General features: G+C 35.5%; 1 protein-coding gene across 15 annotated transcripts in view; it reads left to right on the forward strand.

Annotated features, from left to right (window-relative positions):
* Positions 1-13,314, forward strand: part of rut (adenylate cyclase rutabaga) — a 218,580-nt gene that overhangs the window by 146,962 nt on the left and 58,304 nt on the right. For all 15 annotated transcript variants that reach the window (XM_076409069.1, XM_076409070.1, XM_076409058.1 and 12 more), the window contains 2 exons: positions 164-282; positions 6,968-7,079. In XM_076409069.1, coding sequence (XP_076265184.1) covers positions 164-282; positions 6,968-7,079 — 231 coding nt within the window. The remainder of the gene's footprint in view (positions 1-163; positions 283-6,967; positions 7,080-13,314) is intronic.

Below are 13,314 nucleotides of genomic sequence, written 5' to 3' on the forward strand. Positions count from 1 at the left end.
ACTGCTATTTTGGACAGACTGTATGTCAGGTGACCATTTTATTTTGTCCATTTCCTGTGTATTTGATGTTAATATGTTGTTTTTTAAATAATGATAATAAAGACCATATTATCCGAGTTCGACAGGACCTCTCTAATGAAACATGTTTATTTCTGTTTTTCAGGAACGTCTCCTTTTGTCGGTGCTGCCTCAGCACGTCGCCATGGAAATGAAAAACGATATCATATCGCCGGTGGAGGGCCAATTTCACAAAATCTATATACAGAAACACGAGAACGTCAGGTGAGCGAGAGCGGACTCTAATTTTCTTTGATGTTTTCGTTTCGGATCGAGATGCGCGTATATTAGATTTCCGACTGGTCGACGTGTGCTGGTCGCGGTGCGCGAAAATCGACACTGATTGGACGGATCTGGATTTATGGAACGGGACGCGTCGATATAGTTCTAACAAGACCGGTCACATCGGACGTATCGGTTTCTAACAACACGCGACGCGGACAAATTAACTTACAGCTTAAGCCGGCGCCCGGGTTGGTTTTTTAGCTTTTGTCTGGCACTTATAAGCAAAAGTATATGGTCTGGCACGAAAAGATCGTCTCAGTAATGATGTCATTAATGCCATCAAGCTTACAAGAGTCTACTCATAGGGACGCCTTGCATACGCACTAAAATTTGATTTTGCCACGTTGTCAGTTCTCGAAAATTATACGTATATTAAGAATGTAGGGTGCGAGATCTTGATGTCGAGGTTATTGAAAACCAGGTGCCGAAACAGTCGATCCAATTCGTGATGTCAGTCAAAGATGTACGAATCCTTTCCTGTATAAGTTGTGAGAGAGGAAAGAACGGAGATAATTGCTTGGGGCAGTTAATTTTATATGTGCTTATACTTTCCAACGGTAGTATAAGCGAAACGGAGATGTACGTATTCCTTCACGTACTAACTTTAAAAAAAAGGAAAGGAATCCTTTTTAAATAAAATAAATGTTTTATTTAGTATTGAACGGAAATAATTTTTAACAAAAATTGAGAGAGTTAGATCCAAACCAAAAAGTCAATCAAAAAAATATTACCTATTATTGCAATAAAAACAGTCAAAAGTATTTTACTATTTATCATTCATAACTTTATTCTTTTTACCCTGTTATATTAACAATATTGAAAAATATGTTGTTATATTAATATACAATATATTGTTATTTACAAGCAAATTACCAAAAATAATCATAAAATTATATATCACTACATAGTATAAAACAAAGTCGCCTTTTCTGTCCCTATATCCCTATGTGCGCTTAAATCTTTAAAACTACGCAACGGATTTTGATGCGGTTTTTTTCAATAGATAGAGTGATTCAAGAGGAAGGTTTATATGTATAATACATGCATAATATACTAAGGCAACATTGCTAATTTTAGAGGTTTCTAACGTGATGTCGTAAATTAACCTATTTTTTTAGGCTTATTTAGCAATTAGCAAAAACGCTGCCTAACCCTACGAGTTAGATCAAATTAATGTACTACAGTATTGTACACCATAAAAAGGTCTACAAAAAAGTCCGCGATGGTATATGTTTATCTTTTAGGGATAACCCACATTAACCATTTTTATTGTTTACTTTTTACGTGAGAAAATGGCTTATTTACGAAGCTATTTTAAGCAATACGGCATTAATCCTTATCGAATTAAGTACCTTAAATACAGTGTGCAATTAATATAGATCAATATGGTTCCTTACAGCATGTAAATTAAACAAATATTTTCTGAGATATTACAAATTTAAAATTTGCGTTTAAAAATGTGTAATGTAATAAAAATTGTATGAATTTAGATATTCCAAAGATAGCAGGAAATCTTCATAGTAAGTATAGGGGAAGAGGAATTGTTTTACTCCAAATTTAATGCGTGCAGGCCAAGGGCAGTAATGAATGAACCAAAAATACTGGATCGATTTTAATCATGTTTTCATTGAGTGACATAGGCATATATATTTTATGCCCGTGCAAAGTCGGAGCGGGCCGCTATGTTTTTATATACAACGTTCATATTTTTTCTGTAGTGTATTTAATTTAGTATCAGCATTGCACCCGTGCGAAGCCGGGGCGGGTCGCTAGTATTACATAAATCTATACACTATATAATTTAGTACACTTTTATGAAGGTCGCGGCTAGGAGACAGAGCCAGAACAGCAACAACCAAATATAGTAACTAAAAGTACACGACTGAAACAGTAGTAGTCAATTACTAAACAGTCGATAGTCAATTTCAGTCGAAAGTTCCCAGCACTAACAAGTTTTTACCATCCTGTATCTATAATCCTGTACTAAGTTAGTAAATCTTTTTTCTGGCATTGCCGTTTCAATTTCATTAGTTGAGAAAATATGAGATGTGGAAATCTCGGCCCCATAACGCAAAGCAAATAACTCAACGACTGAAAATGTAAATTCGCGAGGAGAACCGCAAGGAGGAGACGAACGGGATGGAGGAGAAGAAAAAGGGCGAAAGGGAATCGAGATTTGCTCTAGGGTGAGCACGCGAAGTGAAGCTGTTTCCACTCCTTGATTACTTTGACCAAGTAGGAATAGCAACGTAGAACACACACACACACATACACAGAAAAAACGTCCGTTTCTGTAGAGAAAAAGAAACGAATAAATCGGCATTTCTATAATTATATCTCGGTATATGAAAGGGATCGACTTCCAGAGCTATGACCCTTTTTTTCGACAAGTTCTTAGATAAACTATATTAAGATATCTGAAAAAAGGGAAATAGTTTTTTCGTAAACAGGATTTATATATAAAGGACAAAGAAATGTTTTCAGACCTGCTATTTCATTGGATTTCGTGTGGATTTTGTGAATGGAGAATGTTACGTTAAAGAAGGAAATCACTTTAAAATGTCTATTTTTATCCCTTTTTGTGATATATATATATATATATTTTTTTTTTTTGAAAAGGAAGTAGTGATCGGAGATAACTGACACTGCGAAGTATTTTTGATAAAAAATGTAGTTAGTTTTTTAAATTTATTTATTACATTGCCAAGTAACCTAGAATTTGTCTTTATAGTAACTTAAATCTAGGTATATATCTAGGAGGACCTATCGGCCTTATCTTAGTCTGCTGTTTTTCTATTAAATACACCTTACTACACTACACAAGATCAAATGGTTTGATACTTTTGAGTCTGTGTCCTATTCTAGTGTTGTATTACTTTGATATTGCAATGAGTATGGTGACTGTCCACATGTATCCTTGCAATTCTCGGTGTAAGTCATCAGTTCAGCTATATCTCGGTGCACCTACAGTATTTCCCAGAACTTTGTTCTGGAAATCTTGTACTGTATTTATATTAGTTTTCTTGATACATCCCCATAATTGAATTCCATATGCCCATATATGTTTCAGTAATTGCTTATATGATACGATTTATTAAGTACTGATAATTGTTATTTTATTTCCATTAACCAATACATTTTCCTATAATTTAATTACAGTTCTTGCCTTTTCTTTTTTACATGTTCCTTTCAGCGACGTTTTGCATCAAGATTCATTCATAAATTTTTAGCGTTGTTGCTTGGGTGGAATTATTTTTATTGTCACGTGTCTATTGTTATTTTCGTGAGGTTTCTTTGCTATTATCTCCAACAGCAAGAACCACAGTGTCATCGGCAAATGTATTTGGCTCCAATGCACTTCCTTGTGGTACACGATTTCAGTAGTTAAGTGTGTTATTTCGGTAACATTTTTGTGGCTTATGAACAAGACCGTTATGCCATACCTTACCGAAGGCTTGTGCTAAATTTAAGAATATAGCTAGATACATTTTAACCTTCATAGGATGTAGTTATAACTAACGGCGGTTGTTAGTAAAAATTCGTCCTTAAAATTCCACTAATGAAAAAAGTATTTCGAAAATAAACAAGTATAAAATAAACAAGTCAAACTGGGCAATTCCAGACCAAATTGACTTTTTCAGATAAAACCCAGAAGTTTCACCACCAATGTACGTAAACTGACGAATCTGGCGGATGCATTTCCAGCTAGAGCTTTTGACGCAAAAGGAATTTTAGATTCCTCTACCCTGAATAGGTCTCAACAATCTACTTCCACTAGTATAGAGTGTTTTTCTCTTTCCTATTTTATTCCGGAAACAAACGATTAAACGTTGAACTAAGTCATTGAAAATATACATATTTTGTTATCGATTAATGCTATTGTATAAGTATCCGGTCTCATACTTAAAAGACTGTTCAATGTATTTGCAGAAACTGAATGGAACTTCATCGTTTGATGAAAAACATTTTTACGAGAGAATTTTTGGTTCTTTGAAAAGCTCTAGAAATCAGACAGGGCTAAAATCTGTTGAAGCATGAGTAAATCAGGTCAAAAGGAAAATAGAAAGGATAATTTTGACAGGAATAGATGATTGAATGATGATTATTTGAACAATGTAATCGATGATGTTGAGAGATTGGACAATGCTTTCAGCTAATATATTTTGGGGTGTGAATGATTGTACATATATGTTACTGTGTGATTGTAAAGAAAAATAGATGCTTGTGGACTAGATCTAAGGGGACATTACAAAAGAAAGTGCGCCTAGTACTTTACCTTACGGTATTTATTTACATATTATATTAACGGCCTACAAAATAGCCAGAAAATATTATACCGGATAGATAACGAAGATTTGGCAACCTAGAAATGTTTATCTGGGATATCATTGAGGGATACTTTTAATCATTCAGTCACTGACCGTCGTTCAGTTCATACGTGCCACCATCGACTGCATAAGAGTCTCTTGAGGTTAATCCAGCGCCCCTCCCATTAATCTATTAGTATTTTCTTAATACTTTATAACATCAATAAATAACGATCACATAATGTAGCCATCACTGATTTTGTTTTTCTCCATTCACCGAGCGATATAATTATAAACAAGTATAAATTTTGGTTTTATTTTCTCTCTTTTTCGTATAAAATTTATTTTACCTAACACATATATTACGCTAGTTTGATTGCATTTCATTTAGTACTAACCTTCAAAAGGCAAAAGAGGCAAAAGGCAAAAAATAAATCGGTCTACAAAAGTGGTATTGAAATGTTAGAGTGGTGCTGGAATGATTTTGTGACTCTTGATGGATATTACGTTGATAAATAAAGACAATCTTGAACAAAAAGATGCATTTTCTTTGTTGCACGCGAGACTTTTCGGCCCATGTGTTACATTTGTTATATTACAGAATAAGAATATACTAAATAAGAAATATTATACTACATACGTATACCACAAGAATAAGAATAAACTAAGTTTGTATCAAAAGAGTTAGATGTGTCTAAAGGGAAATGTTCTGGTAATATGGGAATTCAGGATAATTTACACGAACTGACAACGTTGCGTGTCAGGCGTTTCAAGAATTAGACTCTTGCCCCATATGTGTCACTTATTATTAAAGCCTAGTATTGCTGCCAATGTGTAAATATGACACACGAAGCGTTGTGTGCTGAACGGCGGCCGAGAGAAAACATTCATCCTCCGTCGAGGAAAGTTCGGCGCCTATTTTACGATTGTTTCATAGAAACAGGGTCTGGAACTCCAGAAATTTTTATGTCTTTTTGTCTGCTTTCTAATGTCATCCCCATTTTTTTCTCTCGTCCGGTCGTTATGATAATGGAAAGTCCAAATTGGTGCCCCGCTCACCGAGTATCCGATCCTCCGTCTTTTCGGAATTCGCCTCGAACGGACGTACACACGAAACCGTGGCCTGTTTTCGATCTCCGACGGTGGAAAATTGGCTTTGTTTGTCTGGAAAGTCGTCCTGGCGACGTAATACTGCCGACTGTTCTCTATTGTTTCGAACGAATCGCTTATTGGCCACGTTCTGATCGGGAACAGGGACCTGATCTAGATTTCCCTACTTTATGTGTTTATACGAGAGATAATTTTGCGTAAAATTGTTTGTCTTAGTTCATTTCCAGGGATTATTTAACGGACTCAAGGCTTCCTTTCCTCCTATATGTGAAAAACAACTTATATCGAGTATTTGCATGAAAATCAAAGAAAAATGGACTTAATTATATCAATTATAATCAACAACGATCTGCCATGATTGTATTTATATATTTTTCAATTTATAATTCTTATTTTTATATTGTTATTTTTACGTGTTCATTTTATAAGCATTTTACTGTTGCTCTGTCAAAAGGGGGTCACTGTTGATTCAAAATAAAAACGTGTTGATGATTCTGAGCAATGTTTCACCATGTTTAAACGTAACAAATTGGAATTTTTGCGTCGATATGTGACAGTGGATGAAACACAGATCCATCACTTTACTCCGGAATCAAAACGTTGCTCTTATGAGTGGACAGCAACTGCTGATAGGCCTATTTTGAGGCAAAAGATAAATAGTTCTACAAAAGAGGTATTGAAATGTTAGAGCGGCGCTGGATTGATTGTGTGGTTCTTGATGGAGATTACGTTGATGAATAAAACCTATTTTGAACAAAAAAAATGCGTTTTCTTTGTTACGATCGGGATTTTTCAGTCCATATGTTCTGCACTTTATGCCAACGATATCCCCAATGTAAAGGAGTATTAATGTCCACATTTACTGATGACATCACACTATTCGCTACAAGTAACAATATTGCAACATGCTGAATGAGTCAAGAACATCCGTTTTATTCACCTAGGGACTGTTATATATTATTCCAAGCTCCAATATGCTATGAAAGTTACAAGATATTGGTCCAAGGAAACTGCACGCTTCACATATCATAAACGAGCTCGTAACAATAGACCTCCAAGGATATTTTGTCAATGGAAAATTCGTATGGAATATATATTTGATCGAGGAGAACAAAAATACCAGTTTTGCACGGTTGATTTCGTTATTTAGTAGCCATATGTCATGTCTTAACAATATTCAGTTGACATTTTTTATATTTTTTTTACAGTATCCTATTTGCTGACATCGTTGGTTTTACTGTTTTGGCGTCACAGTGTACGGCCCAAGAATTGGTACGTTTACTCAACGAGTTATTCGGACGTTTCGATCAACTGGCAAACGTAAGTAACACTACTATTTTAAGTTTTGTTTTTTTTTGTATTAACTGGATTATTATAACCATTTAAAACTAATTATTTATATTTTCGATTTATTGATATGTGAGTCTCTTGGACATTTTATTATTGGATACCGTATCGAAAGAACGATGATGGTTTGATTGCGATCCAATCATCGATCTATTTTCGCCCTAACCCACGCTGCATCCTTCAAAATAAGTGATAATCATAAAGCGCTATGTTTGGTTAGTAGGTTGGATGCGGCAGAACTTTCCATTTGGGCTTTAACAGCGTATTATTCACAATTCCTGCAACATGTGACCGAGTATTGTAATGCAAGATATTTGCGTAACACTCGCTATTGCTGGTCTTTCCACCAATTCAACTGTCGTCAGTAAACATCTGTAACAGGTCAATTGAAAAGTCCCCGGCCTACCATAGTAAAACACATTTTTTTGGCAATTTTTTTTTATTCAACAAAATTCAGATTCGGTGATCACCTCTTCATTTGACGAAAATTTCTTCCCAGCAAGCATTCTTTTGAGATCTGAGAACAGGAAATAGTCGCTGGCGGCCAGATCTGGAGAATATGGTCGATGAGGAAGCAATTCGAAGCCCAATTTATGGATTTTTGCCATCGTTTTCACTGACTTGTGACACGGTGCATTGTCTTGGTGAAGCAGCACTTTCTTTTTCTTCAAATGCGGCAGTTTTTCGGCGATTTCGTCCTTCAAACGGTCCAATAATGCTATGTAATTGTCGCTATTGATAATCCTTCCTTTTTCAAGGTAGTCACTGAAAATTATTCCATGCGCATCCCAAAGTACAGACGCCTTAACCTTGCCAGCTGACTATTGCGTTTTCCTACGCTTTGGACCGGGTTTATCATCTGCAGTCTACTCGGATGACTGTCGATTGGACTTCGGAGTGAAATGATGGAGCCATGTTTCATCCATTGTCACATATCGATACAAAAACTCGGGTTTATTACGCTTGATCATCTTCAAACATTGTTCTGAATCGTCGTTGTTTTTGGTCAAAAGTGAGCTCGCGCAGCACACACTTTGCACAGAGCTTTCTCATACCCAAGTATTAGTAGGTTTTTTAATGTTTTCGTCGGTAACAACCTCTTTTGGGCGTCCACTGCGTTCACCGTTTTCGCTGCGCATTTCACCACGTCTAAACATGGCATACCAATCCTTGCTAGTTGATTTTCCTGGGGCAGCGTCCTGTCTGTATTTTTTCCTTCAAAAAGCAATATTTCATCAACACGCGCTTTTTATCAATTTTTTTCACAATAACAAAAGTTGCTTCACTCAAAATGCTATAATTCACAAACTAATGATCCGACTGCTGTCAAATTTATACACGCATCTTTTGAGGGTTAGGGCTAACTAAACAAACATATGGATTTACTTCTAGTAGCGCCATCTATATGTCAGTCCGGGGACTTGTCGATTGACCCGTTACATTATCAACAACCGATATCGCTGATCAATGAAAATATATAAATTAAAATGTTTTATGCAACAGTGTTTACATTGATTCTTGACAAGTATTATTCTTCAGTCGACCTGCTATCAGAACTTTAATGGAATAATATTAGCGGTTCGTGATAAAATCGGGGAGAAAAGTCCATCAAATATTAATGAAGAAAGTTCTTGATTATATCGCTGTCGGTTTACCTCAAGGCACAAGAATATTATAGTGCTCTCATTGTTGTACTTTCAAGGAATAACTTTTAATGTTTACGGAGTTGTTCGGGCTGTCTGTTACTACTGAAAGCTGATTATTAAAATAACGATATAAACAGTTATGTGTTTTTTCGGTAAGAATTAATAGTTAAACATTAATTAATGTTACATTAAGGTACAAAGTAATCCATTTATAAACTGGAAGCCATCGATTCCGTGTTAGTACTTAAGGTGAGTAACCTGCGTCCATTATAGCCCGTGTGTTTACTGACTTAGAAGTTATAGGAATGATGATTTCAATATGGGAAGTTCAATAAAATATTTATTGTTAAAAACAGTATCAAAAAAGTCACTTAGATGAAATATATTTCACCGAATTATTCAATAAATTCAATATTATCTAGTACTCATATTCCAAAAACCTTTTTTTTACTCTTCGTGATTCCACAATCTGCCCTATTGGCAATAAGTATTTCTTATGTCTATATTATATATACCTGACATGTAGAACATCACTTCATTAAGCAATCTTCTGTATAAAATATTATCTTAATCAATTAGTCTTATTCTAAAGTCTACATATGTCCAGTAATCAGATCAGGTGGTATTACACGTTTTAGTCTACGCACTTCACTATCACGTCGCATATTTAGCTGATTAGCGAGTACATTGGGATGTACTGACAGTCTTTCGAAGTACTTCACAGAAACACGTTGAGTTACACTCGTTATAGGTTCTAGAGGAATATCGCGTTGTATTACTTTTTTTTCAGTATAGTACGGAGCATCAACAATAGCACGTAACACTTTATTTTGGAACCGTTGAATGATGGATATATTAGATTTGCTAGCGGTACTCCATAGTTGGATTCCATATGATCAAATAGGCTTGAGTATAGACTCATACAGCAATACCTTATTTTCTAATGATAACTTGGATTTGCGCCCGATGAGCCAATACATTTGATATAATTTAAGTCCAAGTTGTTTCCGTTTAGAGAGTATGTGCTTCTTCCAGGTTAGGCGTCGATCTAAGTGTACACCAAGATATTTAACTTGCTCTGCTTGGGGGAGTTGACGATGATTGTTATTCATTGGTGGACTTCTACGCAGGGTAAACTTTACATGCGTGGATTTTGTTTCATTGGCTTTAATGCACCATGTCTTCAACCATAATTGTATTTGCTCCAAGTGGATTTGTAGGTTTATTGATGCTGTGACTGGATCTTCATGGGATGCTAAGATAGCTGTGTCGTCTGCGTATGTTGCCACAGTAGTTATTTTTCATGGTGGGCAGATCGGCCGTATACAGAAGATACAGTACTGGAGTAATGATTGCAGGACATTAAATGATGCACTACCTCTTCGAAAATGTTTAATCACGAATAATCTAGGAGACTAGAAGTCGTGGAAAACAACTCCCATGACAACATCAGAGGCATTCAAGCGCATCAAAACGTTTTTCAGAAATTAAATGGCCGAAGATCGTTTAACAGCTCTTTCCATGCTATCTATTGAAAAACAGTATATTTCCGAAATAGACAGAAAGAAACAGAAGAGAATGTAGGATGGACTAATAATAATAATTAATATAATAATTAAATAAGTAAATAATATATAAAGTTTGCAATAATTGCAGAAAACCTTACAATTTTTATCAGATGCCGCCACTGAGTCAAAGCATAAAACCAAAAGGTCAAAATCTGTCAACTTTCTTTTGTTTTTAACCATCCTCCATCCCTCCGGTGACCGCCTCCCATTTAACTTTCCCCCCCTCCTAAATCTTATTTTTCTACGGGAAGGATAGTAATAAAAAAACAAAATCCCAATTCTTCAGTTTTAACCGGCGCGCGTCTCTCGCCTAGCACCGTAAACCGACTCTTTCAATAATTAAATTTCCTATCGCGGCCGGAACCCGTTCACGTAGACGGCGGGGAAAGAAGGCGAGAGATAAACGATATTGGAGTATATAATCGTTTGTTATACGAAGCGGTTCTCGCGAAAGAAATATCCCAGCTCACCGAAACGGACGGGTATAGATCGTTATATTAAGACGTTAGCTTCGGGCACCGATACGTTCAAATCGATTTATTGGACGGTCGGTCAGATTTGGATCTGGATTGTATATATATATATGCAAAGCAAACACTGAATGTCGTCTAGCGGTATATGTAAATGGACTGGAGATTTATATTGTTACATGTGTTAGTGATACGTGTATTTTTCTTCAATAGAGAGTCTTTTCATCGCCCTCCGTTTTTCAACAATCAGCCCAATGTGTGATCTGATCTAGGGATGCAGAAAAAAATCGATATATCGATATTTTCTGAAAAAAAATCGATCTCGAAATCTGTAAATTATCAAACATTTTGGCCGATATATCGATCGATATTCATTTTCTATTCATCTACTTATATTTCATTATTTTCATTTTTTCTTAAAAATATCGTTATATTTTTTGTAACATATCGATATTTTTTATACTTGGTGCAAAAAATATCGATATTTTTTTCCTCCGATATATCGATATTTTTTTCGGTGGCCAACCCCCCTAATCTGATCTCCTGTATAAAATATCTTACTCTAAATTTTGGTATATAATCAGATTGGATGGTAATAAACGTTTTAGTCTGTACGTCTCTCTGTTATCACTCACTGTTCATCAACAATATTGCAAATGAAATACTTACTTAACTTATTTTCTCCCTTCTTTGTGTAAATTAATATACAAAGACGAGTTTGTTTATTATGGCGAAAAGAATTATGAATTGGATGGAAATGACTTACTAAATTGTCTGATTGGTATTGGATAATACTAATTCCTTCATCGGACCCAACTGATTATACGGACGACATATAAGAATTCTATTGTTCTTGATTCTTGTCCTCCATTCTTGATACTTTTTCTTTCTTCTTAATTCTCATTAAATCTTGACTCTCTTGACTGTTTCTTAATTCATGTTCTTTGACAAATTCTGTAATTATTTTACTATTTCTGGTCTTAGTTCTGTAACTTTTCACTAATTCTGTATTCGCCCTTGATTGATTGATTTTGTTGTTCAGTTCTTTTGTTTTTAATTTTGGATAGGGACTCTTCCTAACTTTTCGTTAGTCATGGTATCTGAACTCCCATTATCCGGAACACTCGACAACAAGCCGATGAGACCTCCTTTTTGCTAGACACGTGTTCCTGTTTGCTCAAAGCCTTTCTTATTTTGGTCTAGCTTCACCAGACCAACTATTCCAGCTCTTCTTGTTCGGAATCCAGTACCATGTTACCTCCTATATATTTGTTGTTATGTTTGTAGCTGCTGTTTCTATATCATTTCTTTTCCTAATGGTAAATTTATAGAAATGATTCTGTTGAATAGATTTTTTAAGCCCTTTCATTACTTTATTAAATTTTCCTTAGTTTTCTTCAATTCCTAATTGTTATCCGTTCTTTTTACCAATGAGGGTTTATATAGACTGGTCGTCATGTATAAACACATTTACAATTACGAGTAATAAATATAAAGTGCATCTATGTCCTAGCCGGATTCGAACCCGCGACTATCGCAGCAGTAGGAGGACCATCTTGTAGCCTTCACCAGTGCGCCAACCAAGCCGGCATTTTTTGTTCTTTTGTGCTGTTTCTATATCAATTTTTCTTTTTAAAGGTAAATTTCGAGAAATTATTATATTGGATAATCTTTTTAGGCCTTTCATTGTTTTATTACATTTTCTTTAGCTTTTTCCAGCTCCTAATTGTTGCTAGTTCTTTCGTAACTTCTTCTTTCCTCTGATTGTACATAATGTATAGTTTCTTCTTGGAGATTTAAAGAAAGTATTCTGTCTATCTTTTATGTAAATAGTGACCAGTTAGTTTTATTTTTATACAAAGATAGGAACTTATTTTTGATGATAATTTTTTGAAAAGGTTTGCTCTTTGGTATTGCTCTCCAGTTAACATGGTGAATTTAAGCTACACTGGAAAAAGACCGACCCATCTCGACTCGATTTAAAAGCTAAGCACTAATTAGAGAGAGAACAGAGTTTGCACAGAAACAACAATTAAAATTTACGGCTCTCGGCTCGATTTCTAGTAAATATTTTACTGCCCCTGCTGGAAGGTTTCCAGTTCTCTTCGAGTCTTAAAATTCCTGCCGTATCCCAGTGTATCGTTCTGTTTTAATCCTCGCTCTTTGCCTCGTAACTTCTCGTAGAAAACGCAAAGATCATTTCCGAAATTCTTTGATAATTACCGAAGTACGAAGGGTTCGGACAGAAAAAGATGATATCCGCACTGTTTTCGCCAGTGTTACAGTTTCATCTCGACGCGACAGCGTTTGGGTGGATTTTTTTATTGATTTTTACCGCCTGCTCTCCCTCTGATAGGAAAGCTTGGGGGTCGCGTATATGTTAGTCTCATTGGAAGTTTTCGGGATCTTGTGGGGTAACTGGCGGTATATAGATATTTCGGTTTTACGATATATAGCTCGTCGCGTTTTGGATGACTTACGGACGTACTTTGACGAAAATGTATGTTAACTCTATCAGAATTTA

Source organism: Rhynchophorus ferrugineus, unplaced genomic scaffold, assembly GCF_030347505.1.
Source record: "Rhynchophorus ferrugineus isolate W39M unplaced genomic scaffold, kcgeb_rfMv2 rfM7, whole genome shotgun sequence".
NCBI lineage: Eukaryota > Metazoa > Arthropoda > Insecta > Coleoptera > Curculionidae > Rhynchophorus > Rhynchophorus ferrugineus.